Source organism: Lemur catta, chromosome 25 (assembly GCF_020740605.2).
Source record: "Lemur catta isolate mLemCat1 chromosome 25, mLemCat1.pri, whole genome shotgun sequence".
Classification (NCBI taxonomy): Eukaryota; Metazoa; Chordata; class Mammalia; order Primates; family Lemuridae; genus Lemur; species Lemur catta.
This window is the reverse complement of record NC_059152.1, coordinates 13,240,312-13,268,138: the sequence shown is the minus strand read 5'-3', so window position 1 is coordinate 13,268,138 and position 27,827 is coordinate 13,240,312. Positions and strand designations below refer to the sequence as shown.

General features: G+C 44.6%; 1 protein-coding gene across 2 annotated transcripts; it reads right to left on the bottom strand.

Annotated features, from left to right (window-relative positions):
* Positions 1 to 202: 202 nt before the first annotated feature.
* ABCB10 (ATP binding cassette subfamily B member 10) lies at positions 203 to 27,140 on the bottom strand. Of its 2 annotated transcripts, none has more exons than XM_045537041.1 (13): positions 25,724 to 27,140; positions 23,473 to 23,673; positions 22,421 to 22,623; positions 19,326 to 19,460; positions 17,822 to 17,968; positions 16,528 to 16,663; positions 12,010 to 12,105; positions 10,602 to 10,811; positions 7,712 to 7,791; positions 6,385 to 6,565; positions 4,364 to 4,407; positions 2,589 to 2,623; positions 203 to 2,121 (listed from the first exon to the last, which is right to left on the bottom strand). In XM_045537041.1, exons 1-13 carry the CDS (start codon positions 25,752 to 25,754, stop codon positions 1,890 to 1,892), a joined length of 1,731 nt encoding a protein of 576 aa, XP_045392997.1. In that variant the 5' UTR covers positions 25,755 to 27,140; the 3' UTR covers positions 203 to 1,889. The 2 variants fall into 2 exon arrangements, with proteins under 2 accessions (XP_045392997.1, XP_045392998.1); XM_045537042.1 differs by lacking the exon at positions 25,724 to 27,140 and adding an exon at positions 24,043 to 24,385.
* Between the last annotated feature and the right edge of the window lie 687 nt (positions 27,141 to 27,827).

Genomic DNA, 27,827 nt, shown 5'->3' with positions numbered 1-27,827 from the left:
ATTGCAGCAACTAAACAAAATGCTTAGAAATAGCAAGTGAGCGAGGGCATTGGCAATCCTTGATAAGGAGGAAAGGAATATAACTTGTAATCACTACTCACTTTTCTATATTTGTAATGTTAGTTTTTTCTTTATTCCTGAATCTCCACAAATTCTAGTAACGAATGTAGTAAAAAGTTTTATAAAAAGTGACAGACACAGATAAAGTTTACTATAAATTTTAATCTATGATATAAAATGTTACCCAAAGACACAATTGAACATCTTGTATCAGAAAATAAAATATAACAATCAAATTAAATTTTGTAAATATTTCTATGGCACAAGGAGATTTCCCTCAGATCCAACCTTGTAATTATGTTTTGTTTGCTTTCTGTTAAACCAAACTATAATAGCAAACTGTATAAAGAACACAAGTAAAGTTTATTCAAATGATTGTCACAGATAGACTGTTTCAAAGAACACTAAATTCATAGAACACTAAATTCATTCATGCGATCCATTTTATTCATTAATAAATTCCTTTATGTAGAAGGAAATATAATACTCTATGCCTCTCATGAAATAGTGGTTTCTTCTTCCAGTATAACCAGGGAACCATTAAACACTTAGTGCATGAGAAAACTTCCATTTCATTCATATCAACATAATTACTTCTTAGGTTCTGGCAACATCAATGTACAAAAAGCACCTTTTCTTGAGGCAACATCAAATTAACAGCACTGATAGGAAATATGGCAAATCCAGTAGTTGTCAGCATCCATCGCTTTAGGAATTTTGAAATATTTAGGTGAATCAAGCTATAACCATAAATATTCATCAAAGAAAAAAGCTTATTAATGTCTTCTTTTCAAGAGAGTAACACATTTTTAAGGTTTCTTGTTATTTGATAGAATAGCAAGGACTTCTAAACTTTCTTCAAATGTCCAAGACTGAAAATCAGTTACATTCTTCAGATTTTAGCCTTACTTATGAAATTCCAGAAGTATTATAAAAGACTGTAAAAGTCAGTATGTCTGAGAATTATACATTTTTAACATATATTTCAAAATACATGCATTCAGCCAACTTACATGTAGAATTCATTTTTATTTATCACTCTTGATAGTAACTGGCAGTTCATGGCTTCCTTCCCAAAAGTACTCATACAAATATGTGAATAAAGAAAAGAGAAGTTTTTCTATTCAAAGTCTGGGGCTTCTTCCCTTTTTAAAACTCACCAGGCTTTGAAATCTGCACACATTTAAACACAGTCACATCCCACAGGGACACATATTCCTAAACTTTCACGCCTTTGAAGACACAGGAGACAAGCAAGAAATAATGGTCCCTTCTCTCCGTGTGACATTAACTGCTTCTGTCTGTGTATTAGTCAGAGTCACTTCATGAGATGATCGGGATAAAACAAAGGGGCTAGATTTTCATTTTCTATTACTCTACTGGGTAAAATTAGACTCAAAGTAGGTGGACTACTACCAAAGAATTACACAGTGATTGGTAAACTGGCCTAAAATAATTAGGCTTTTTATTTATAATTCCCTTTTAAAAGTCGTCATTTGACAAAAGCTTCAGTCTTTAACAGCAGGCAAAAGGAAATGAGGTGCCGTGCTATATTAATTCAAATATTCCAAGGAAAAAGTACAAAACCTGAAAATAACTTCGGTGCTACAGACATTTAGAAAGTTACAATTATTAAAACTCTGAATAAAAAGTTCTTGTGAACAGGTACATTTCAAAACAATATTTTACACGCTTTGGAAAAATAGGCATATTTCGAATAACTTGATGTATGATTTATAGATTTTATACAGTCTCTTAAGTTTTCTCTTCCGCAAAAGCACTGTTTTGCTTTAAAGTCTCTCATATTCAATTTACCAGTAATTGCTTCTTTATGCTGAAATAAAACTTTGTTTGTTCATTAGTTTTCTGTACATCCCATCTGGTTTTGAAAGCAGGTCTTCGTGTTTCCCGTACTCGGTAATTTTTCCCTGGTCAAGAACAGCAACCATGTTAGCATTCTTAATGGTGGACAGCCGATGGGCGATAATTAACACTGTTCTTCCTTCCATCAGCCGGTCCAGAGCTTCCTGGACAAGGTACTCGTTTTCGGCATCCAGCGCACTGACACAGGAACACACGCAAGAAAGCAAAAGACGTCAGTGCCACGTATACCGTATACGCACGGGCTTCCTGATACATGCACAGTGGCCCCTCACAAGCAGTGAATTTTTGCTATGGTCAAAATTTCAACAGCTTGGGCTAAAGATCCTATTAGAAAGAAGCTTGAGATTCCTTGATCTCCACAAAACTACACGGTGATATAAGTAGAAAAGCATGCTGCAGGTGGCTGGTTACAGGGTGATTGGGGCTTCATCACATGCACGTCTGAATCGGAACTAGAACCCTCGACTCCTGACCCCGTCTGCCCACTGCCTCTCACCGGCCATTATTAACTCAGACTCCATCGCTTTAAATAAAGGGGGAAAAAGTGTTTTCAGTTGTATCGCTTTGAAGTACAGAACCGACAGTTTTTGGTGAAGGAAGAATTTGGTTTAACACAATTACATATTTTATGAAGATAGCCTCACCTGGTTGCTTCATCTAGGAGAAGAATTTTGGGATTCTAAAGGACAAAAAATTAAAAGAAAAGAAAAAATAATTTTATTAGGAAAACACAAACTCTCAGCAATAAAAAGGAATGAAATTCTGACGCATGCCACAGTGAGGACGGACCTTGGAAACATTATGCTAAGTGAAGGCAGCCAGACACGAAGGACTGTATGTTGCATGATTTAGTTTAATGTCCAGAGCAGGCGCATCTACGGAGACAGAGAGCAGACTGGTGGCTACTGGGGCTGGGGCCAACAGGGGCAGTGAGGGAGGTGTGGGGAGGGCTGCTAACGGGTAGAGGTCTCCAGCTGGGGGTCATGAAAATGCTCTAAAATTGATTGTCATGATGGATGTACAGCTCTGAATACACCGAAAACCACTGAACTGTAGTCTTTAAATGGTTAAATCATGTAGTATGTGAATTATATCTCAATAAAGTTGTTACAAAAAAAGAAAAACACACACTCAAAAGTGTCTTGGTTAAGTACATAAATGGAAGAGTTATAGCCGATTTTAAACTATTATCACAGTAATCATCTGACCAGATATTGTTTACAGCATAGTTTTATCCTGCTGGTTAATCAATAGTGTGAGGTTGGAATCTACAATGAGTGAGATATGGTCTACAACTCTCAGGTCTTGTTTATAGTTTATTTACAACTATCAAACTAACACATAAAACAGAAAAAAAATAAGAGTAAGCTGATATAGATAACACATTAAATTCTAGCTTTGCCTAGGATTTTGCTCTACCCACAAGAAACTAAAACATACATCCCCCCAAAAAGGTGGATGCCATTCATTCATATGTTATTCACAATAGCCCCCAACTAGAAATGACCCAAATGCTCATCAGCTGTTGAACGGATCAACAAATAGGGGGCAGCCCCTCTACTTAGCAGCAGAAAGGAAGGAGGTGCTGATACAAGGCACAAAATGGAGAAGCCTCGGAAACATTATGCCTCTACTAAGTAAAAGAAGCCAGAGCCAAAGACCATATGGCATCTGGTTCCATTTATTTGAATGTCCAGAAAAGCCAATCTAGACAGACAGAAGGTAGATTTGTGGCATACGGGGGCTGGGAAAGAGGAAAGATCGCAAATGGGAGTGAAGGATCTTGCTGGGGGTAATTTCTAGAAGTGTTCTAAAACTGGATTGTGGGTATAACCAACTCCGTAAATTTACTAAAAATCACTGAAAAGTACATTTAAAATGGGTGAATTTTATGGTATGTAAATTATGCTTCAATAAAGCTGCTTTAAAAAAAAATCACCTATAAACCTGAGGAGAATAGTTATATAACAAAGGGGAAGGCTATCATTCCCTTAGAAACAGAACGTCTGACTTCCAGCTAAAACGGCTCTTTCCTCTCCTCTAAGGAGCCTTGTCTAAGTCCTTCAGCTCTGCACAACTCAACGTAGCAGGTGATTATAGATTATGCAAATGTGGATACTTGCACTGTTTGATATTTTGAGTTAATAACCACAGTTCCACTCTTACATGATATGCCTCTTGACGGGGGTCCATGTGCTAAACGTTTTCTGCCTCTGACAACCTTAGCCCAGGAGATACTTGTTAAATTTAGACAACGTGCACTCGACGAACTCCCAATTTATCTTTCGTCATAACCGTTACCCATATACCTACCCTCCCCCTCCAAAATAAAAAAAAAGAAGACAAACAGTAAATACAAATGACAAGGTCCCCAGTAAAAACACGACAAAAAAACCCAGCCAAGTGGCTCCCGGCTTACCTTAAGCAGAGCACGGGCAATTGCAATCCGCTGTTTCTGCCCACCTGACAAAGACAATATTTTTTTTAAAATCCTTAACAAAATTCTTGATAATAGGCTCTTCTGATGAGCCATATGGCAATTTGACAGTAATTTCTTCCACTTAGCCATAGCTGAGACCCATAGAACAGAAACCCATTTTTTAAATATATCGTCTCCTCATTGATCTCAAAATTAGTAACAGTTATCATAACTAACATTAATTGAGGATTTCCCATATACCAGGCATTTTCTAAATGCAGTACATGTATTATCTCATTTAATCTTTTTTAAAAATCCTATGAGGTAGACACTATATAATTATTCCCATCTTACAGATGATAAACTGAGGCACAAAGTAACATGTCCAAGGTCTCATAGTTGATAAGCAGTGGAGCCACAATCTGAACCTACACAGTGTAAAGGGCTATGGTTTTTTAAAAATATGAAGGGCTACACTTTTTTTTTTGGAGTCTTTCTCTGTTGCCTGGGCTGGAGTGCAGTAGCGTCATCACAGTTGACTGCAACCTCAATTCCCGGGCTCAAGTGATCCTCCTGCCTCAGCCTTCCCAGTAGCTGGGACTACTGGCAAGCGCCATCACACCCAGCTAATTTTTTCCATTTTTAGTAGAGATGGGGTCTCGCTCTTGTTCATGCTGGTCTCGAACTCCTGACCTCAAGCCATCCTGCTGCCTCCCAGAGTACTAGGATTCCAGATGTGAGCCACCACGCCTAGCCAGGGCTGTGCTTTTATTTTTTGTTTATTTATTTATTTTGAGAAAGAGTCTCACTCTGTTGCCTGGGCTAGAGTGCCATGGCATTAGCCCAGCTCACAGCAACCTCAAACTCCTGGGCTTAAGCAATCCTCCTGCCTCAGCCTCCTGAGTAGCTGGGACTACAGGCATGCGCCACCATGCTCGGCTAATTTTTTTCTATATATATTTTTAGCCGTTCAGGTCATTTCTTTCTATTTTTAGTAGAGATGAGGTCTCGCTCTTGTTCAGGCTGGTCTCGAACTCCTGACCTCAAGCAATCCTCCTGCCTCAGCCTCCCAGGGTGCGAGGATTACAGGTATGAGCCACCGCACCCAGCCAGGGCTATGCTTTTAATCATTACACATACCTCTTCCCTAACAGAGTATCCAACGTAGTAAGGAAACCAGAAACTCGAGATATTCGGAGGATTCCAAAGGGTGCTGGAAAGGTCTGGGAGCAAAGGGCACCAGTGATGCTGGGATGGGGAACGCGTTCTGCTGTCCCGCTCCGCAGCACCTACTCTTCATAGGTGCCATTCTCACCATGTTCTCTTCCTTTCCCTGCTTACAGGCACATATGGTAGTGTGTGTGTGTGTGTGTGTGTGTGTGTGTGTGCGCGCGCGTGTATGAAACTGGAGCTTACAAACAGAGTAGGCTACTCTTTTCTTAAACTCAGATTCTACTAGAACAAGCAAGCAAACTGAGGGTGGGTTTGGGGGGAGGTGGGCAGGACACAGCAGAAGTCTTGGTGATTCCCTCCCCACCTCTGTCTCACCCCGTCCTCCCTCCCTCCATTCCTCCAGGGACGCCACTCCCAAGTCACACTCTGAAAGTGTCAGAGGGCTCACTCCTCCCAGTTTATGTTGTTTTATAAAACCAAATTTCATTTTTGGTGATAATAACATCCCTTTTAAACTGCCTTCACTTTAGAAAAATCATACACAATAGGCTTAAATCCTTTTTGTTTAAAATTTCCTGTGACCCAGGCGTGGTGGCGCACGCCTGCAGTGCAGCCAACTCAGGAGGCTGGGGCAGGAGGCTCGCTGGCACCCAGGATGCTGAGGCTGCAGTGAGCTATGATCGCACCACTGCACTCCAGCCTGGGTGACAGAGCAATACCCTGTCTCTAGGAAAAAAAAAAAAAGATAAGAAAAAGGAAGGAAAATAATATTGCAATATGGAAATGTTTGGAGAGTTCTTTGGAGGCACAGTTTTTGCTATTAATACAAAGCAGTGACAAAAACACACCTGAGAGGAGAACACCCTTTTCTCCGACCACAGTGTTGAACCCTTGTGGGAAGTTCCGAATGAAAGCATCCGCGTTGGCCACCTCAGCCACTCTCCCCACCTGCTCGGCGGTCACCGAGGAAGGGTCGTCGGCACCATAAGCGATGTTCTCAGCGATAGAGCAAGAAAATAAAATGGGTTCCTGCCAAGTGGAAATGAAACTTACTTGTCACAAATTCCAAAACAAACTTCCACCATGTCTGCTAAACGGAGCAGAGCTCAGTATGGTACTTAAACCCAAGAAACTATCAAAGTGTTATTTTCTTGGTTCTCCTTCCTCATGCTCCATAAATTTGCCCAGTAGACTTTTAAAAAACTCATGTTTTACCATAAACAGGACTGATTTTCTCATCTGTATTTCTTCGTGCCCCACAGGCCATGAGAACCCGTGACAGGTGCTGGCAGGGTGCCTGGCACACGGTAGGAACTTCGTAAATGTGAGTCCTCTCACTCAGGAATCGCAAGGTGCTGGACGACCCCAAGTCCATCTGCCTGCCTTCCACTGGGGACGAAGGGGGAGGCCATCTCTATCCGTCACTTTCTGAACTGCTTACAAACCAGTTCAGGAACTGGGAACATGACCTCCGAACATGAACCCTGTGAAGGAGTTCTAAACAGCAAGCAAACGTCCAGCCTCTTCTCTCCATCCTTAACAATGCACGCTGTTAATGTCCCCACGCTACTAAGCACCCCATCCCTGCCCACTGCCCTCCCCTAGTTAAGGGGGGTGAGGGTGAGCTCACTATAGAGAGGCTCAGACATGCGAGAGGCTCAGTTTGTCGGCCATGGGCACAGATTGGCAATAAAAATAAAAACAGCGGTGGCAACATTTCCCTGCTCCAAATGGTCTTGTGGAATCAGCCTCGTCAAAGAGACCACATTGCATTAACATTCTGCTTTGAAGTCTACGACTTCTTTGCAACAGGACTCTGGCTCTTGCCATGGTCTTTGGTGGCTTCTCCCTGAAACTCATTATGCAGAACGGCAGACTGTGGCTGGGGATGAAAATGGAATTGGGGAAGAGTCAGAGTCACTAAAAGCCTTTAATGACCAAATGACATCAGCCTGCAGCTTCTGATTAACAAGTCAATGTTCTGACTGGTTCAAGTGTTCAGGGTTTTCCAGGGAACAGCGCCATCTGCAAACCTACACAACCTATGTGAGATGAGTCTAATACATCTGGAAAACTTCCATTCCTTCTCTCTTGAGAAGCTCAAGACCAGGAAAAAAGGTGAATAAAAGCAATTGTAAAAGAAAGTAAAACAGAAACAGCGGCCTCTCTTTTTACCTGACTCACTGTCCCAATCTTGGATCTCAGCCAGACTGGATTTAGCTGACGGATGTCATGGCCATCAAGACTGATAGTTCCTTGTAGAGAGGAAAGAAAAGAGTCACTGAGCATCATGGGGCTGATGACTAACACAGAAAGGATCCAGTGGAAAAATTTCAGACTTAATTTCTTACAGATTAAAAATATACTCAAAATCTCCAAATGGAATCTAAAACCATCATGTTTCATGGAATTTCAGAGCTAAAAGGGCCTTTCTGGATTGTGCAATCTGTTGTCTACCTACACTGGTTAGATGACTTTCTCACCTTGTTCCTCCACCCAGCTCGTCCTCCTGCACCCCAGAGCCCCTCAAGTGACTTAGGAGCCCACCGATGAGAGGCACTTATGCAAAGCCTTGATTCAGCAGAGAATGACACGGGAGAGGGCCAGGCCATGAGGCGTCCACTTGCTGGCACAAATGACTGGCAGAGGCGGCACAGTTCTGACGCTGGCAGCCATGACAGTGGCCACCTAACGCTGCAGCTTCCTGCCCACGCCAGCGTTCGCAGCTACCTTGCAGGCCTGGTTCTCGGGTGAAGTTCTGGGAAGTTTCCTGGAAGTTCAGCCTAGAATTTATTTTGTCAACCCTGCCAGTGGTTTTGAGCACTTTTGTTACTCTTTAAAATATCCCTTTCTGCATAAACTTAGTCAAAGGGGAATCTGTTATCTGCAACTAAGAATCCGATCAATACTGTGGCAGAGCTTTCGAATAATCAGATGCTAACTCTGTGACCTTCACCAGCAGAATTAATTCTACACGCTGAGAGTACCCAACTGTACTTGGAGATGCTGGCGACAGTGACAGTGTAAGAAATGCCACTCCGCCTCAGTTAGCGTTGTGGAATTATAGAAGCCAGCTAGAAACTTTCATAAACTGGCAAAAACTTGAGGTCTCTGACTAAAAAGTACAGAGTACTCTACCCAGCGGTCCCCAACCTTTTTGGCACCAGGGACCAGTTTCATGGAACACAATTTTTCCACAGACCAGGGTGGTGGAGGGGGAGGATGGTTTCGGGATGATTCAAGCGCATTACGTTTACCGTGCAAACCTCTCTGTTAATGATAATCTATATTTGTAACCGCTCCCCAGCACTGGCATCACCGCCTCAGCTCCACCGCCGATCACCAGGTGTGAGATTCCTACAAGGAGTGTGCAACCCAGGTCCACAGCACGTGCAGTTTACAGTAGGGTTGGCTCCTGTGAGCGTCTCTTGCGGCAGCTGATCTGACAGGAGGCGGAGCCTGTGCGGTGATGCGAGCCATGGGGAGCGGCCATACATACAGATGAAGCTTCATCTGCTCTCCTGTTGCTCACCTCTTGCCGTACAGCCCGGTTCTTAACAGGCCACGGACCGGCACCAGTCTGCGGCCCGGGGTTGGGCACTGCAGCTATAGACCACACAGCAGAAATTTAAGTGCAATTTCCTTTCTCCTTGATTTATTCACCATGATGAAACTAGAGACTCAGTATTTTTACTTAATTTGTACCCACCTAACTAGTATTTTTTTTCTTTTTTTTTTTTTTTGAGACAGGGTCTTGCTCTGTTGCCTAGGCTGGAGTACAACGGTGCGATCATAGCTCACTGCAACCTCGAACTCCTGGGCCCAAGCGATCCTCCCACTTCAGCCTCCCGAGTAGCGAGGACTACAGGCTTGTGCCACCACATCCGGCTAATTTTCTTATTTTTTGTAGAGACAGGATCTCACTATGTTGCCCAGGCTGGTCTCAAACTCCTGGCCTCAAGTGATCCTCCCACCTTGACCTCTCAAAGTGCTGGGATTACAGATGTGAGCCACCATGTCTGGCCTTCGGATTTTTTTAAACTGAGAATTTTATGTAGCAAGTCAATAGTGAATCGAGACAGTGATTCCAGAGGCAAACAGTGTAGTAAAAGCCAATTTAACCCAGGTGGTAATTCCCTGGGTCAGGATTTACAAGCCAAATAATTATCTGACACATAACTGGTTCTCATATTATGTTTTAACCAAAAAGTACAAACACAAAGACATAAAACATTCTTTTTTAATTCATGACTTAGGCCAGGCATGTGGCTCATGCCTGTAATTCCAGAGGATCACTGAGGCTGAGGCAGGAGTGTCACCTGAGCCCAGGAGTTTGAGGTTACAAAGAGCTATGATCCGGGCAGGCCACTGCACTTTAGCCTGGGTGAGGGTGAAACCCTGTCTGTAAAAATAAATTAATTAATTAAGTAAATTAAATTAATTCATGATTTGATTTTTAGTAAAACACCTCTTGTCTTCTCAATCCAAAACCAAATCAATACATACAGAATATCTACTCCAGGTAGGATATAAAGAAGTAAAATAATGTGCTCTCTGTTCTTAAAGATGCTATAATCTGGTTAAAAATAAAATAAAATCCAGAATGAGAAAAATCTATTAAGAAAATCCCTACTAGTTCAAAATACTCCCAATGGAGCAGCTGCGCAGAAGTGGATCCCTAACTGTCAAATAACCGCACATTCGCGACGGAGCGGGCCTCGGGCAGAGGCTCCCCGCAGCTCCCCAAGGCTCCCGTACCCAGCGAGGCCAGGCTGGCGGGAGGGGTGTCCAGCAGCACAGGGGCACGGGCTCCCCGCCCCACGCCCAGGACAGAGACACCAGCACAGGAGGCGGGGAGTCACTCTGGACTTGAAGGGGTGGGACACAAAACAACACAAAATGCCTGGCAGGCCTCTGCAGGAGCTGTCACACCCCTACAAGTGACACCTTCTGTTGGAGGGATTTCTGTCCCAGGAGGAAACCCACTGGCACGTAACACTCTCACAATGGAAGGTGTCTGCATAACTGGACCCTCTCCCCAGGCCCAGCAGGGTGAGCCGCTTACCAGAACCGGGGTCATACAACCGCAGAAGGAGGGAAATCACTGTTGATTTGCCAGAACCACTTGGGCCCACCAGCGCCGTGACAGAGCCTGATGGGATAGAAAGGCTGAAATCCTGAAACACGGGCACCCCTGGGCGAGCTGGGTAGGCAAAATGCACATTCTTAAACTCCAAAGCTCCCTGGAAGCTCTTCTCATTTAAGGTGGCCCCCTCTGAAACATAAGGTGAAATATGAGTTACTTAAAGCAAAAATCAAATTCACAGCTGAACTCAGTTCTCCTACTTCTCTGCCTATGGAAGGAGCCTCCCGCCCCTGCTAGTCCCAGAACACGAACTCTCTGTGGGCAAGTGAGAAAGCAGGCCTCCGTCTAAATGCCCACCATGTGCTGATCTGCACATCCACAGCCTTGATCCTTACGTCCTGACAGGTAGAAATCACAATTCCAATTTACTAACGAGGACCACAACAGGCAACAGCTTGCCCAAGCTAACAAGCAGTAGCGTTAAGATCCACCTTTGGAGCAGTCCGGTCCCAAACCCAGTGGCCTTCCCCCTATGCCACTGCCTCTGCGTAGCTCCCCCGGTCCCGGGTTGATTTTATCTGCCCCGCAGAAACGTTCTGAAAGAATGATAATGAACAGGGAAGTGGTGCACAAGAGCCACACCCCTGGAGGGGACCAGAGGTCTGCTCTGCCCTGGTATCACCTTGCTGCTGACTTGGGAGACACTGTTCAGCCTCTCTTAGTTGGGCTTATTTCTTTGGGCTATCACACTGAAGAATATTGGGGTCTTACTGACCTGGGGCCACCTAACAATGTCCTAGGAATCAGTAAGCTGTTGGGAGTGTTTACTACTCACAGCCACTTCCTCTGGTTCTTAGCTGGTTGGTCCGGGCCCCACTGCTCTAGGGCAGTCACTGATACAGGAGATGGCTCTTGCCAATTTGTACTAGCACCCTCCACCCTACCCTAAACACCAAGAAACTTAGAGGCTTTTATCTGTATGACCCCTCCTCCCCTCTTCCCACCCAAACTCTCCATGCAGATGTCAGAATCACTGAGGAATTTCAGTCTGGGGGACCGGCTGGGGTCCTTCCTATTCACGCTCTGGACTGTACTGGCTTCTGTCCTGCCACTGGTGGGAATACTCAGCTGCAGAGAGGTGCACGGTGGGCACCACACTATGTGGTCAGGCCCCCTGTCTCCAGGGACATCTCAGGCCCACAGCAGTGCCCCTGCAGCTGTCCTTCCTCACCCCCTCTCACAGGAAACCTCACCCCTTTCCTGCCACGTGGCAAGGACCACGTCCCTGTTGTGGCTCATGCTTCTCAGGCAGGGCAGGGAGCTGGCCTAACAGTCCAAAGTCACGTTTGTTCAATCCCAGCAAAGAACAATCCCATTTCAGACCCACCGTTAAAAGGCATCTCGGGCTCTCTCTCCAGGAGCTCCCAAAGGCGTCCCCCTGCACCCAGTCCTTTCATCAGCTCCGAGTAGAAAGAGCTCAGACCTGAGGACGTAAAGCAGAACCACACACGTCTGTCACCAGCACCAGGGAATGGCCATGGCTCCTCCCGTCCCTCTGGGAGCCGTGACAATAACTTGCTTTTAATATAAAATCTGTCACGTTCAAGAAATGATTTGAGGCAGCTGCCTAGGAATCAATATTCAGAGTTCCCTCTGCTTCATACCCTAGTTTTCCTTTGGCTTCTCCTCTCCAATTTCATTAATTTCTAATAAGGATTTAATGTTTGATCAGGGGACTGAAAAAGACCTACAGCCATACTAATCAACCACCATGCTAAAGAGGAAGTCTACCTGGTCAAATCATAGCAAGAGAAATGAAATATACTGCTTACCTCATAATTTTAAAAAATATAAAATACTTCAATATTCATTTTAAAGATATCCATAAAAATCAAATCTCCCCATCAGGCACTCAGTGAATACAACTTTCACACAGGCTAAAAACTGAAAAGGAAGTTGGTTAATTTTAAATATTCTAGCAATCTCTTTTTAAAGTCACCTCTGAAATATTATTTAATTAACAACTTAAACTCCAAGTACAATGGTCCATGTTGAATGTGAGGACATACATTTGAAACACTTGCCCTCAGTAAGGATGCTGAAAAAATACAATCCAAATACTCTTTCTGTGGTATGGATATTTATGCGAGATCCAGGTGACTAAAACCTTCAGGTTGAATTACAAACGCGCTGGGTAAAAACAGACCCACACATCATAGTCAACCGATCTGCGACGAAGCGGCAAAGGCAACGCGATGCAGACGCAACGGCAACACGTGTTCTCTCTTCAACAAGTGCTTCTGGAACAACTGCACATCCACATGCATAAAAGGAAACTAGACACAGACTTTAAACCTTTCACAAAAATTAACTTAAAATGAACACAGGCCTAAATGTAAAATGCAAAACTATAAAATCCTGGAAGACAGCATAGGAGAAGTATGAATGAGCTTAAGTTTATATTTAGCTACAATACCAAAGGCACAATCCCTGAAAGAAAGAACTGATAAGCTGGACTTCATTAAAACTAAACATTTCTGCTCTGCCAAAGACAACGTCAAAAGAATGAGAAGACTAGCCACAGACTGGGAGAAAATATTTGTAAAAGACATGTTTGATAAAGGACCGTTATCCAAAATAAACAAAGAACTCTTAAAACTCAACAATAAAAAAACAAAGAACCCGATTTAAAAATGGGCAAAAGACCTGAACAGACATCTCACCAAACAAGACATACGAATGGCAAGTAAGCATATGAAAAGATGCTCAACATCATATGTTATCAGAAAAATGCGAATTAAACCAACAATGAGATACTGCTACATACTTATTAGAATGGCTAAAATCCAGAACACTGACCACACCAAGTGCTGACAAGGATGCAGAGCAACAAGGTCTCTCACTCGTTGCTGGCGGGAATGCAAAATGGTACGGCCACTTTGGAAGGCAGTTTGGCAGTTTCTTATAAAACTAAATATTCTCGGCCGGGCACGGTGGCTCATGCCTGTAATCCTAGCACTCTGGGAGGCAGAGGCAGGTGGATCATTTGAGCTCAGGAGTTTGAGACCAGCCTGAGCAAGAGCGAGACCCCGTCTCTACTAAAAATATAAAGAAATTATATAGACAACTAAAAATATATATAGAAAAAATTAGCTGGGCATGGTGGCACATGCCTGTAGTCCCAGCTACTTGGGAGGCTGAGGCAGGAGGATCACTTGAGCCCAGGAGTTTGAGGTTGCTGTGAGCTAGGCTGATGCCATGGCACTCACTCTAGCCTGGGCGACAGAGTGAGACTCTGTCTCAAAAAAAAAAAAAAATGAACTAAATATTCTCTTACCATCCGATCCAGCAATTGGACTCTGATTTACCTAAATGAGTTGAAAACTTATGTCCACACAAAAATCTGCACACAACAGATGTTTACAGCAGGTTTATCTGTAACTGTCAAACTTGGAAGCAACCAAGATGTCCTCTAGCAGGTGGATGGATAAACGGTGGTCCATCCAGACATGGAATATTATTCAGTGCTAAGAAGAAATGAGCTAGCAAGCCTTGAAAAGACATGGAGGAATCTTAAATGCATATTTCTATGAAAATATCCCATCCAAAGGCTACATACTGTATGATTCCAGCAATGTGACATTCTGAAAAAGGCCATGGAGACAGTAAACAGATCAGTGGCTGTCAGGGGTTGAGGAGGAGGGATGTATAAGCAGAGGTCCGAGGACTTTCAGGGCAGTGAAGTGATTCTGCATGTACAATAATGGCGGACACACACGTCACTACACCTCTGTCCCAATCCACAGAATGCACAACACCAAGAGTGAACCTTAATGTCAACTACGGACTCTGGGTGACAATGACATGTCAATGTAGGTTCATCAGCTGTAACAAATGCACCACCCTGGTGCGGGATGTTGATAGCGAGGGAGGCTGAGGCAGTGTGGGGGTGGAGGGAATCTCCACTCAATTTTGCTGTGAACCTACAACTGCCTTAAAAAAAATAAAGTATTAATTTTTAAAAAGACAAAAAGAGAGGGAGTGAGAAGAATGGAGAGAGGAAGGAAAAGAAAGAAAGAAGTGAAGGGAAAGAGTCAGAGGTGGTTTAACATTAGCCAAGAGTCTAGATTCTGGAAAAGAAAACCAAAATGGTCCCGAATAAACAAAATGTGGTCTCTCCACATAATGGAATATTATTCAGCCATAAAACAGAATAAAAGTGCCGATTCCTGTTATAATGTAGGTGAACTTTGAAAACATTCTGCTAAGTGAAAGAAGCCAGGTACACAAAGACACATATTGTATGACCATCTATAGGAAGTATCTAGAATAAGTCAATACATGAAGACGGCAAATCACGGTTGACAGGGGCCGGCAGGAGAGAGTAACGGAGACAGACTCCTGAATGAGCAAGGGTTTTCTTTTGGGGAGATGAAACTGTTTTGGAGCTATTAATAGATAGAGGTGCTGACTGTACAATGCTGTGAGCGTACTAAGTCCCACTGAATTGTGAACTTGAGAATAGTTAGGTGTTGCTTTCCTTCAAATAGCACTTCTGACTTCCGCTCAGCAGAGAATGTGCTTACAATTTCTTTTTTTAGTGTTGTTCTAAGAGGAAACCAACACAAAAATTCTAAATTATTTAATAAATAAAATAGGATTTCTTGCTTTGCAGATTCATTATAGAATCGCTTTAAACAGTATAAAAGCATAAAATTACTTTAAAAAGACAAAACCCAATTCAACTTGTTGGATTAAACTGCTATCTCTTAGGGACCTGACCACGTTGTAAATGTTTGATAATTTTTTTCTATTTTTAGTTGTCTGGCTAATTTTTTTTGTTTTCCTATTTTTAGTGGAGACGGGGTCTCGCTCTCGCTGAGGCTGGTCTCGAACTCCTGACCTCGAGCGATCCTCCCACCTCGGCCTCCCAGAGAGCCGGGATGACGGGCGTGAGCCACGCGCCCGGCCTGCCCTGAGACTTCTTAATCAGGTTTTTCTTCAAGACCGTCTAGCAGAACTAAAATGCTCTCTTCAGGGGTCTCTGCAAATCTCACTACAGAAAAAGTCCTCGCTTACCTGCAGGTGTCTAAGGAAAAGGCTCCACCTGCAACAATTAGACACGAAACCCTGAAAACAAGACTCTCCAGTTGAGGCGACACCATGAGATGCCCAATGACAGTCTGTGAATCAGACCTGAAGGTTACTGACCTGACCTTTTCATCTCAGGTTTCAGAGACAGGAGGGAGATCATGTGTCCCGCGTTGGCAGGGAGTGCAGGAAAGGTGCACAGGAAAGGTACAGAGAACCTCCCTGCCTGCCTGCAGCTTTGGCTCCATGCTGTTTGCTTCCTTTCTTTCCCCAGGAATGCATGACAAAAGCCAGACTCGGAGAGAGACTTACTTGACAAAAGCAAGCAACTCTGTTTCATGCACTTTCTAACTCATAAATATTTTTCGAACATTCATTGGTTTTAAATATGGCTAACTTTGTATTATACAAAGGGAATTTTATTCCCCAGTGATTTTCCAAATATGAAACTGTGGGTTTCTGTGTCCACACCTGCTCAGCACCACCCTCCTCCCGCGTCTGTGAGCAAGTGAACAGACTGCTACAGCGCGCAGGCTGGGACATTTTGCTCCAGAGTGACACTGAGCTACAAGAGGCCTGTAAAGATACCAAACTTCCCAATCATGGAGCTGCTCCCGCTCTTCCGTGCAGGAGGGTCACACTCATTTTATTTCATCTTTGAAAGCCCAGTTGGAATGATAACATTCTAGGAAATGGTTTTTTCATTCCAAGTCAGTTGATGAGAGGTAGAGTAATGTAAAAGTTGAGTTTCTATTTCAGAAATGATACCCTGATTTTTAATTTGTGATTCCCCAAGCCTATTTAAATTATATACCTCCAATGCTTACTCCAACCCAGAAAGCATACATGAGGAAGGAGGAGAGTTCACCCACTGTCATGTGGGCACTGCCCATCAGCAGCCCTCCTTTGTACAGGACAGAAAGCACAATCAGGTTTCCAGAGAGCCCGGTCTGTTGAAGGAAGAATCACAAGTCAGATGGGAGCCAAAAACCTAGACTGCAAAAAGCAGGAACATGACCTATAATGTCCTTTTTGCAATTAACTGTCATAGCAAGATTTCCCCAAAATATTAAATCTCACCTGAATTTTAAATAAAAAACACTTTTGAAATATTGCAATATTAAATAAAATAATCTCATCCCCATGAAAACCTAGAAACTATGTAACCCATCAGATTCCCATTTTATTCAATCTACACAGTTTGCAAAGGAAAAAAGTAGTATTTAAGATTCCTTACGTAGTTAGAGGAGATAAATATCTATTAGTATGTATTTATAGATTATAATGAGATGTTCCAAAGTCCTGTATTTGTGACCTGTTTTTACCTTTGCTAGGTGTGGTCTCTGACAAGGGTAGCCTTCTCTGGGCTACTGTTTCTTTATCCCTTAATCATGGCAATAAGTGAATCATCTCAAAAGTTATTTCCAGTTTAAACATATCAAAAATTTGCCCTCACAGCGATTTTCTATTTCAGTGTGCTATTTGAGTTCACTGCGATCGACTGTTTATACTTCCTTCTCAAAACACACTGAGGTTATTTCAGTTATTCCTCAGTAGGTCTCAGACCAGCATCAGCATGGCGCAGCGGACATGCTGGTGCACACCTGGAGCTCCAGCTACTCGGGAGGCTGAGGCAGGAGGCTCCCTGAGCCCAGGAGTTTGAGGCTGCAGTGCACTATGATCGCACCTGTGAATAGCCTCTGTATTCCAGCCTGGGCAACATAGTGAGACTCTGTCTCAAAAAACATTTTTAAAAGAAGAATGATTGGAGGACCCATTAAAATAGATTGCTGGCTCCAGCCTGGAGTTTCTGATGAGTAGATCTGGGGTGGATCCGAGTGCGGGCAAGGCTAACAAGGCCCCCAGTAACAGCGATGCAGCTGGTCTGGACCACATTTTGAGAATCAGTGACTGATCCCACCATGCATTGACTTTTCTCTAATGACATTTACTTGTTTTCCTTCTCTTTCACAACATTTTAAAGAAAGTCATTCTTAGTTTTAAAGTAGGATAAAATGATTTTCTACTCATGCCAAGAGACACAGAATGAAACTCTCTTACAATTATAACATCTGCCCTTTTTACTCTTTCCAAAATGATCTACTTACTGCTCCAAAGAAGCCAGCCCGAGCAAACGCCTCTTTCCTTGCTAATTGCATCACGTAGTCCACTTTGCTGGCATATTTCTCTATTTCAGTCATTTCTTTCCCAAAAGCTCGAACAGTTCTCATGTTTCCAATGCGTTCCTCAGCTAGCTGGGAGAATAATAAATACATTTCATGGGGAGGAGGGCAACATTTTGAGAGTTTCTAGAAGCAAAATTTAAATGGGGTTCTCCTTTTAAAGATACAATCAATGGAAAGCCACTCTTGATACGTGACTAAGTAAAAAAAAAAAAAAAAAAAAACAGAGGCCAGGCACAGTGGCTCACACCTGTAATCCCAGCACTTTGGGAGGCTGAAGCAGAAGGATCACTTGAGGCCAGCAGTTCAAGACCAGCCTGAGCAACATACCAAGACCCAATCTCTACAAAAAATAGAAAAATTAGCCGGGTGTGGTGGTTCACGCCTGTAGTCCCAGCTACTTGGGAGGCTGAGGCAAGAGGATCACTTGAGCCCAGGAGTTTGAGGCTGCGGTGAGCTATGATCATGCCACTGTACTCCAGCCTGGGTGACAGAGCAGAAAAAAAAAGGTGACAAAGCAGAGTATACACAACAATCTTATTTTTGGGGAAAAAAATATCTATACCTATACATGTCACATATATAGGTAGGTAGAAAAATAGGAGAGCAGGTAGATGTAGAAATACATTTTCATGCAAAGAAAAAGATAAAATGGTTAGACTCCAAAATGCTAATAATGTTAATTCTGTAAGACAGGATTATGTGTGTTTTTGCTCTTTCTCTTCATTTACATATTTTTCAATGATAAACATGTATGGCTTCTGTAAGGTGAAAATGTTATTTTTAATTTTTTGAAAGACAGTATTGCATAGCACTGCAAAGCTAGCTTTATTAAATTAATGAAAGTCACACTTTCATCCAGTAACTATTTTCAAAACAAGTTTAACTTTTTTGTCCTATAAGAAATAGTGATGATGGCTGGGTGTGGTGGCTCACGCCTGTAATCCTAGCACTCTGGGAGGCTGAGGCAGGAGGGAAGCTTGAGCTCAGTCAGGAGTTTGAAACCAAAATGAGCAAGAGCAAGATCCCATCTCTACAAAAAATAGAAAAATTAGCCAGGCACAGTATAGTCCCAGCTACTCGGGAGGCTGAGGCAGGAGGATTGCTTGAGCCCAGGAGTATGAGGCTGCGGTGAGCTGTGATCACGCCACTGTACTCTAGCCTGGGCAACAGAGCGAGACTGTGACTCAAAAAAAAAAAAAATAGCGATGGTAAGAAATGAGAACTTCATTTCCTCAGTCAAGTTGGTTCTACTTTGAGATATGGGCAGAAATATAATCTAGAAGGTAGAGGAGTTCAGGTTTCTGGATCTTGGGGCCGAAAGTGAGGAAAGGAAGGTATTTTATCAAAAAGCCTAAGCACATCCCTCAGGGTCTGCCGTTTGGTACCTGGGCTCTGAGCCCATTCTACTGCGGGAGGGAGTCTTTACCTGAGTGGCTTGAGCCAGGGAATCCTGCGTGACTTTGGTCAGTTTCCGTAGATAGCGTCCATAAATCACAGCAATGATGGACACTGGAGGCACCACACTCAAAACAAAGGTGGCCAGACTAGGTGAGACAAAAAACTGTCAAGAACAAAAAGTCAAGAGGCGTTTGTTACATAGAGTGGCAAGACAGTCTCATTACCCTCTACGGAAGTTGGGGGGGGTGTTTAAATGAACAGCAGGCTTGGAGGTGCTATCTCCAGATTGTGCATCCTGTCTAGGCGGAACTTCTCAGACACCTTTAATCAAAACCTCACGAGTATTCAGCATGTCACGTAAAAGTGATGTGACAACTGCTGAAAAAGGATGGAAATGTTTCATCCTCAGACTGGCACTGCGTATATTAGACCGTGCAGGTCAACAACAGAGAGGAGACAGGACGGGAATCCAGCAGGGAGGCCTGTTCTGCTCTGTGCTGGCAGCCACACCAGGAGTTCTGTGTTCAAGTCTGGACCACCTCAAGGCACTGAGCAGCCAGAGCGACGTGTCCCGCTGGAATGACCAAGACAGCAAAGTTGTCCCAAAACCCTACCTCATGTGACAAACAGTTGAAGGAGGACTTGAGGGACACAAGTAACAAGTAGAAGAGTCAGAGCTGTTTTCGTGGCTCAGTGGACTGAAGTCAGCAGGATGGATCTGGGCTCAACATAACGAGAAGCTTCTAACAATTGGAGTTGCTCAAAGCATAACCCAACTTCTAGAAGTAACAGTGGGTTTTCCTGTCAACACTGCAACTCTGTGATTGTATTTTAAATGGTCCTAGCATCTCTTCAACAAATTGTTAAAAATCTTCCAAATATCATTTGCACAGAAAATAGCGTAATCAGTACAAGCCACCCTTAAATAATGCTAAGGAAAAGTTGCAGACTGAAATGTAAGGTATTGGATGGATAAACCAACCACTCATTCATTTATTCATTCAAAAGTCATCACTGACTGCCTACGCACAGCAAGCACTATTCTAGGCACCTGGACAATAACAGACCCTCGTGGAGTTTTCATGCAAGAAGAGAGGAGAGATGGGGCTGAGATAACAAACAAGTGACAGAGATAGTTTCAGGTGTCCCACGACGAGGGAAGAGCAGGTGCACAAAGGCCCTCCAGCAGGAAGGAGCTTGGCCAGCAGGAGCTTCTAGGAATGATCCACTCTGAGCAGACAAGTCCAACAGGATACCTGGGACGAGCCTCAGGGAGCATGGTCCTATCTCTGATGGTCACCATCAGGACACCTGAGACCAGCAGGGCAGGCCTGACAGTTCTGGGGCCTGAACTCAAGCAGACCAACTGAACAGGCATCCTCTGTGGTGGGCCAGGCACAGGCCCTCAGGACTCTCCATGACCCTAGTGAATTGTTCCAGAGCCACGTTCCTCCCTTCACTCTGGTTCTGTGCTTAACAAATAACCTTCTGATGACTAATGCAGGGTCCTGGCAGCAGAATGGAGCGTCTGGGATAGCAGAAACATACATCTTAATGGTAGGAGGGAAGGCCCCCGAAGTAATCAATAAATTGGCAGTTACTGGAAAATTTTAAGTATGTCTGGAAAACTTTGGCATGTCAAACTACTTTTGCAATTGCACATTTTATGAAACCTAAATATAGATCAAGTAATTCCAATGAAAATTTAGCATCTGGGTTGAGATCTTCCATAAATATAAAATACACGTCAGATTCTGAAATCCAGTTGACCCTTGGGCACCATGGGTTTGAAGTGCGTGGGTCCACTGACATGTGGATTTTCTTCTGCCTCTGCCACCCGAGACAGCCGGACCAAGGCCTGCTCTTCCTCTTCCGCCTACTCACCACGAAGACACTGAGCATGAAGACCTTCATGATGATCCATTTCCACTTAATGAATACTAAATATATTTTCTTTTATGATTTTCTTAATAACATTTTCTTTTCTCTAGCTTACTTCATTGTAAAAATTCAGAATAGAATACACACAACATACAAAACATATGTCAGTCGATTGTTTACATTATAAGTAAGGCTTTCAGTCAGCGGTATGCGATAAGCAATTAAGTTTTTGAGCAGTCAGATGCCATACACAGATTTTTGCCTGTGCGGGGGTTGGTGCCCCATCCCCCATGTGGTTCAACAGTCAACTGTAATATGAAAAAAATATAAAATATCTCATTAATAATTTTGACATTAACTGCATGTTGGGATGATAATATTTTGTTTACACTGGGTTAAACAAAACATTATTAGAATTAATCTCATCCCCTTCTTTTTTTTTTTTTTTTTTTTTTTTTTTTGAGACAGAGTCTCACTTTGTTGCCCGGGCTAGAGTGAGTGCCGTGGCATCAGCCTAGCTCACAGCAACCTCAAACTCCTGGGCTTAAGCGATCCTACTGCCTCAGCCTCCCAAGTAGCTGGGACTACAGGCATGAGCCACCATGCCCGGCTAATTTTTTTTGTATATATATTTTTAGTTGGCCAGATAATTTCTTTCTATTTTTAGTAGAGACGGGGTCTCACTCTTGCTCAGGCTGGTCTCGAACTCCTGACCTCGAGCGATCCACCCGCCTCGGCCTCCCAGAGCTAGGATTACAGGCGTGAGCCACCGCGCCCGGCCCCCTTCTTTTTACTGTTTTACACACGGCTGCTGGAACATGACAGTCACACACGTGGCCTGCACTGCGTCTCCACGGGCCAGCAGCGCTGGTCTGACAGAAACGCTGCTTGAGGAAGTGAAGCAAACGGAAGGGACAGGTGTGGGCCACCCCGTTAAGGGAGGGAAAAGGGCCCTGGGAGGGCAGAGAGCTCCCCTCCCAGGAACCAGGCTGCTGACCAACTGGCTCACTGCTCCATGGCACCCACCGCTCCTTCCGCCGGAGGCTCCTGTGCCCTCCCACCCTGGCCACATGTTCCCAGAAACCCAGCAACAGCGCAGGAGGCCGTGTCCCAGACGGTCATTCATTCTGGGGAGCTGAAGGTGCAGGAGGCCACGTGGGGAGGGGCAGCGCCACATGCAGGAGGGGCCTGGCACAGGCCCAGCCCTGGCCAGATGGTGCCGGGGGGCCCAGGCTGACATACCATCATACTGATCCCCACGGAAGCCTGGGCCCCAGCCCTGAGCCCATCTGAGAGGTTCTCGGTCACCGAGCGCCCCAGAAGTGCCGTGTCTGCGGAGAGGCGGTTAATCAATTCTCCTGTGCGGGTCTTGTCAAAGAAAGCAACCTCCTGCCTCAGAATGGAGGAGAATAACGACATTCTCAACCTATTCACGATGCGCTGACCTGCAAAGGCAAACAAAACCAGCTCACGCTGGGCACTGTCATCGTTACCGCGAAGGGGCAGCCACCTGCTGCGTGGCAACTCGGCCAGTGTGACCCTGCTGAGCACCGCGTGCCACTGGCGGGAAGAGACTAACTCAGGCCCGGGCGTACGCGCTGGTAGCAAACACCACTTTTCTCCTAGTAACCACAGACTGTGGGCCGTAGGGGAGGATACAGGGATAAAGTTAATATAACACGGGGAAGAGAGTTTTTAAGTCATTATTTACAAAACAGTTTTACTATATTAACTTCCAAAAGCTCATTTTGTTCCTTCCTGGCAACCTGTTATGTATTGAACACTCGGATGGCAGGAGCTGGTTAATTATCCACAGAGCACTTTATTAGCCAAATGGGAGTCACAGACTTCCGGTGGGTCTCCTGGGCTCCCTCATTACTGCGGTGGTTACTGGCCCGTAACGACGAGGCCTGTCAGAAATACTGTCAAAGTTGCCGTCCCAGCTCCTTGAAGCTCCCGCAAGCTGGGATGGTAGCTGAAGCTCCTCGAAGGCGGCTTGGAAGTCCAGCCTCATGGCCAAGGGCCTTGCCCTCAAACCTCCCATAACACACATATGGCAATTTCCCTAACTGCTCAACTCCAACCGTGGGAAACAAGAGTTAAGAAAGAGCACTTGACCTAGAACAATCCACAACCCCAACATCTGGCCGGACGTTGGGATCTGTCCCCACCTGATGCGCTGTCGGGAAGACAGGGAGAGAACGGGGCCTGGAGCACATGCACTTGGAGCCTGCCACACCCCCGGGATGTCATCCTTCAGGATGACTCGCTCCCTCGACATGAGAGACTGTTACCTGAAGTTTGCATGAGGTAGACGCGGACGGCGTTGGCAGCAGCACCACACAGAAACACGCCGCTGAGCCCAAGGCAGAGGCGGGTCAGGTCGCTGCTGTAGTCCACAGTGGGGTTGGTATAGATGACATCAATGATCTTCCCCAAGAAGAAAGGGGCAGACATGGTGATGACACTGGACATGGCCAGAAATCCAACCGCAGCTGGAAAACATGAGCACACGGGCGAGGCTGTGGAGTCCGGGAGGCTTCCCTCGCACGGAGGCTGTTTTCAGAGTGTGTGTTCGTCTCAGGTGCTAGCTCGTCCCTCCCTTTCGCTCCTGGACCCCCAACTCCAGGGAAGAACCAAATGGTTCCAGGGTGCGGACAAGCAAGGCACTGTACGAAGTGAGTGATCGTGCCCGAGCCAGAGAAGGCAGCTTTCTGGTCTGATCATCATTCCCTCACCAGGAAATACTGAGAGCCAACTAGGGAGCCCTGTCCTGGCCCCGCCCTGGCTCTTGACCTTGGTGTTCATCTTAGGTCACGTTTCTCCTCCATTTGTGCTACACAGTGTTCTCCCTTGGCATCTACCTGTACTGTAGCGTGGAGATCAAGCTGTCCAGGTAGCCCTTGATGACGCCTAGCATTTCAAAACACTCTGAATAAACTTGGAAGAAAGCAGTTTCAGGGATCTACTACACATGTAATATGTTCCTTCTTAATATTATTGCTTTGGGGAATATCAGCATGATATGAAAATAAATATGAATACAACTGTTTATAAACCTAAAGAACAAAGGGGATAGAATCTTATCAGAAAGAAAAATGTTAAGAAAAATCCAATTAGAAATAACACATATCACAGATAACTGCATTCATAAAAGGAATACACCTTTTTTTTTTTTTGGAGCTAGAGCCTTGCTCTGTTGCCCCAAATAGAGTGCAGTGGCGTGAGCCTTGCTCTGTTGCCCCAAATAGAGTGCAGTGGCGTGATCATAGCTCACTGCAATCTCAAGCTGCTGGGCCCAAGTGATCCTCCTGCCTCAGCCTTCCAGTAGGTGGGGCTACAGGGGCACACCATCACGCCTAGCTAATTTTTCTATTTTTTGTAGAGATGGGGCCCAGGCTGGCCTCAAACTCCTGGTCTCAAGGGATCCTTCTGCCTTGGTCTCCCAAACTGCTGGGATTAAGGCATGAGTCACTGCACCCAGCCCACTTGTTGGTTTTTCAAGTTTACATAAGCACAGAAGCTCTCTGGAAGATTAATAACAAACAGATACCACAGGTTCCTTCTAAGAATGGCACTGGGTGACTGGGGGACAGGGTGAGAGGGAGGTTTCCTTTCCGCTGGGGCCCTTTTGAGTTTGGTGCTATGTGCATATATCACCCATGAGAAACCTATTCGGAGCCTGGCTGGTGCCCCCAGTACAGAGTCCACACAACACTTGCAGGTGGGCACGGACGTTCCTAACACTCCGCAAACAGCAACTACTTCTCTGTTTGTGGTGTGGCTACTTCTAACACTTCGGTTAAAGGTATTACTTTTATAAAACCTTAATAAAGAGTGCAGACCAATCTCAGTGTCAACTGGACACTGAGCTGACACACAGAGCTCTGGGAGAAATGTGAGCCTTTTAAAGGGGGCACATTTTGGACAATCACTCTCGCCCCTCCTTTATTTTAATATCCCCTCCCCAAAAAGGCCTGCTCTGACCACCTCACTTAAAATACAGATAATATCCCACACTGCCTGTTCATTTGTCTTCTAGACACCTCCACCTCCCAGCATTCTAAATATTTCACTTGTTTATTGTTACTGTCTGTCTCATCTCTCCATTAGGACAGAAGATTTTGGTCTGGTGTGTCACTGATTGCCTATAGTGACAGGCACATAGGAAGAGCTCAACCAATATTTGTTGAATAAATAAATGAATGATTTGAACTTTGGCAAAGGAGGCTGAAAAGTCCATCAGACCAAAGTTCTTCACTAACCTACACAGGGCTGTAAGATCTGGCAGCCAGGAAAGTGCACGTGTCTGGCTCAAAACCCCACAAGCACAATCTGAGTAATATAAACCCGGCCAAGGGCCACTGCATTGCTGCAAGGCACCATGCTCCTATGACAGTCTCCAAGCAGGACCGAAAGTCCCAGGGACAAGGAGAGTGTCTCACTTGAGGTTCTGCACAATCAGCTACATGAACCGGCAGCTCCAGCAGGAGTCTTCCAGAAAATTCTGCTTTTGTAGTTAATCTCTCTAGTCTATTCTTTTACCTTGGCAAACGCTCCTGAAAGGATAATGCATGTGAAGTGCCACAGAGGTCCGTTTCTCCCTCCTCCTCTAGTTTTCTAAATCAAAGCTGTGACTCCACGTAAGAATCTGCATGTCGCGAATGAAATTCCCCATAATTCTGATTCTGAGTCAGTTCTTACACAGTAATGATGCTGATTACAAGGAGGAAGGAATTCAGATGAATCCAAACTCCTTCCAGGATACCCTCCTCACAGCTTTACTTTTTAATAAAAAAGAAATTGTCAGCTTGTTTTATTGCCATTTGCCTCTTTTTCCAATTTGAATGTTAAAAATAAAGTAAAAGATGTTTTCAGTTTTTGGTTAGTTGGGTTCTTGTTAATCAAGGTTTTACTGCATATCATTGTCTTCTGATATTAATGAATAATTTAGACTTGTGCCATGAGCATTATTTCAGACTCCACGCCAAACCCCAGACACGAGCGTACCGCAGCTCTTCTGAAGTTCTCCTCCACCTTTTCACCAAGATTAAGCCTCTTGGCTTGTCCCCACCCAGCCTGCAACCTCCGCTGTTATCTCTCAGCAGGCATCTTCAGCTACGTTACCCACATTCTACTGAACCCTCATTCTACCCTCATTCTACTTGAACTGCATTCAAAGATGAAAAGAAATATCCTTCAAAAGAAAGGGAACAAAAATCTAAAATGCAGGTAGAAGGGCTGTGGGAGAAATGCAGCTCACGGAAAGAGGACCGAGGTTTGGGGGTGCGCAGAGGAAGCTGTACGGTGTGTCTACCACCTGTCACTTGCTGAACATAGGACTCATCTGGTTGTAACAGGTACAGCTATCCCCACTGTCACTCAAGGACTAAAAAGGCAGCACTTACAATGAGTCCCCACCACCATCTGAAGCATCTGACATCCCCCAACAATCCTCATATCATCCTCACTTTTCAGAGAGGAAACACAAGCACGGAGAGCTGAAGGAACCCGCCCCAGGTCTCCTAGTCCACATAACACAGGACCACGTTCTGGACAAACCCTGCCCTTCTAATCTTCCCACGGGCCAAGCAGAAGCAGCAGCACAGGCCTAACCTGGGGTCAGGGCAGGCAGGGAACAGAAAGGCTGGCAGGATATGGCAGGAGCAGAGAGGCCTTGTGGGTACACAGGAAGGAGTGCTGAGAAATAGTTTCCACATTACAAAACAGAATAAGGACTTTGTGGCAAGGCAGGCTTAAAACTGTTATATGTTGAGGACTGATAGATTTGCATTTTTAAATGACCTCCTCTGGCTACAGAGCAAAAAGAGAGGCCAGCACAACTGCAGCTGGGGAGACAGAAAGCTGTTCTGGTACCCTGGAGAGAACTAGGTTGGGGGCAGAAGGATAAAGGACGGTGAGACGGATTGAAGACATTTTTCCTTTCTTTTGAGACAGGGCCTTACTCTGTCCCCCAAGCTGGAGTGTAGTGGTATAATCATTGCTCACTGCAGCCTTGAACTCCTGGGCTGAAGTGATCCTCCTGCCTCAGTTTCCCAAATAGCTGGGATTACAGGCGTGCACCACCATGCTCAGCTAATTTTTCTACTTTTTTTTTTTTGAGATGGGTCTCCCTATGTTACCCAGGCTGGTCTTGAACTCCTGGCCTCAAGCGATTCTCCTGCCTTGGCTTTCCAAAGCGCTGGGATTACAGGCATGAACCACTGCGTCTGCCTGGGATTGGAGATATCTTTAAGAATCTAACTCTGGTTCTTGGACTCTGGACACGGTGACTGGTTGGATTTAGGCAGCAGGTTAGGAGGTCTGGTTCTGAAGTTGGGTCTGACCGGATCAGAACCCTAGTTCTGCCACCCAGCTGTTGAACCTTGCCTGAGTCACTCTACCTCTCTGTGCTTCAGTTTCTCCATCTGTAAAATGGCAATAAAAATAATACCTCCCTTATGGAATTGCTGTGAGGAGTAAATTAAACACATATGTGAAGCATCTGGCACAGCGGCCCATATTGAGTAAATAAGGAATCTTTATTACTACTAATAGTAATAGTTTATTATTACTATTACTAATAAAGATAAGCAGTGTCTTTGTTACTACTCTTACCATACCAGAATGGCCTGTGTCTCTGGCCTGG

What these genes read in the sequence shown, in the direction of transcription:
- ABCB10 (XM_045537041.1), bottom strand. Translation starts at nt 25,754, where the DNA reads ATGCATTATCCTTTCAGGAGCGTTTGCCAAG. An exon ending in TTTCAGGAGCGTTTGCCAAG is followed by an intron (nt 23,674 to 25,723) that starts GTAAAAGAATAG and finishes CATGTTTTCCAG; the next exon opens with CTGCGGTTGGATTTCTGGCC. An exon ending in CCGTGGGGATCAGTATGATG is followed by an intron (nt 19,461 to 22,420) that starts GTATGTCAGCCT and finishes TGTTCTTGACAG; the next exon opens with TTTTTTGTCTCACCTAGTCT.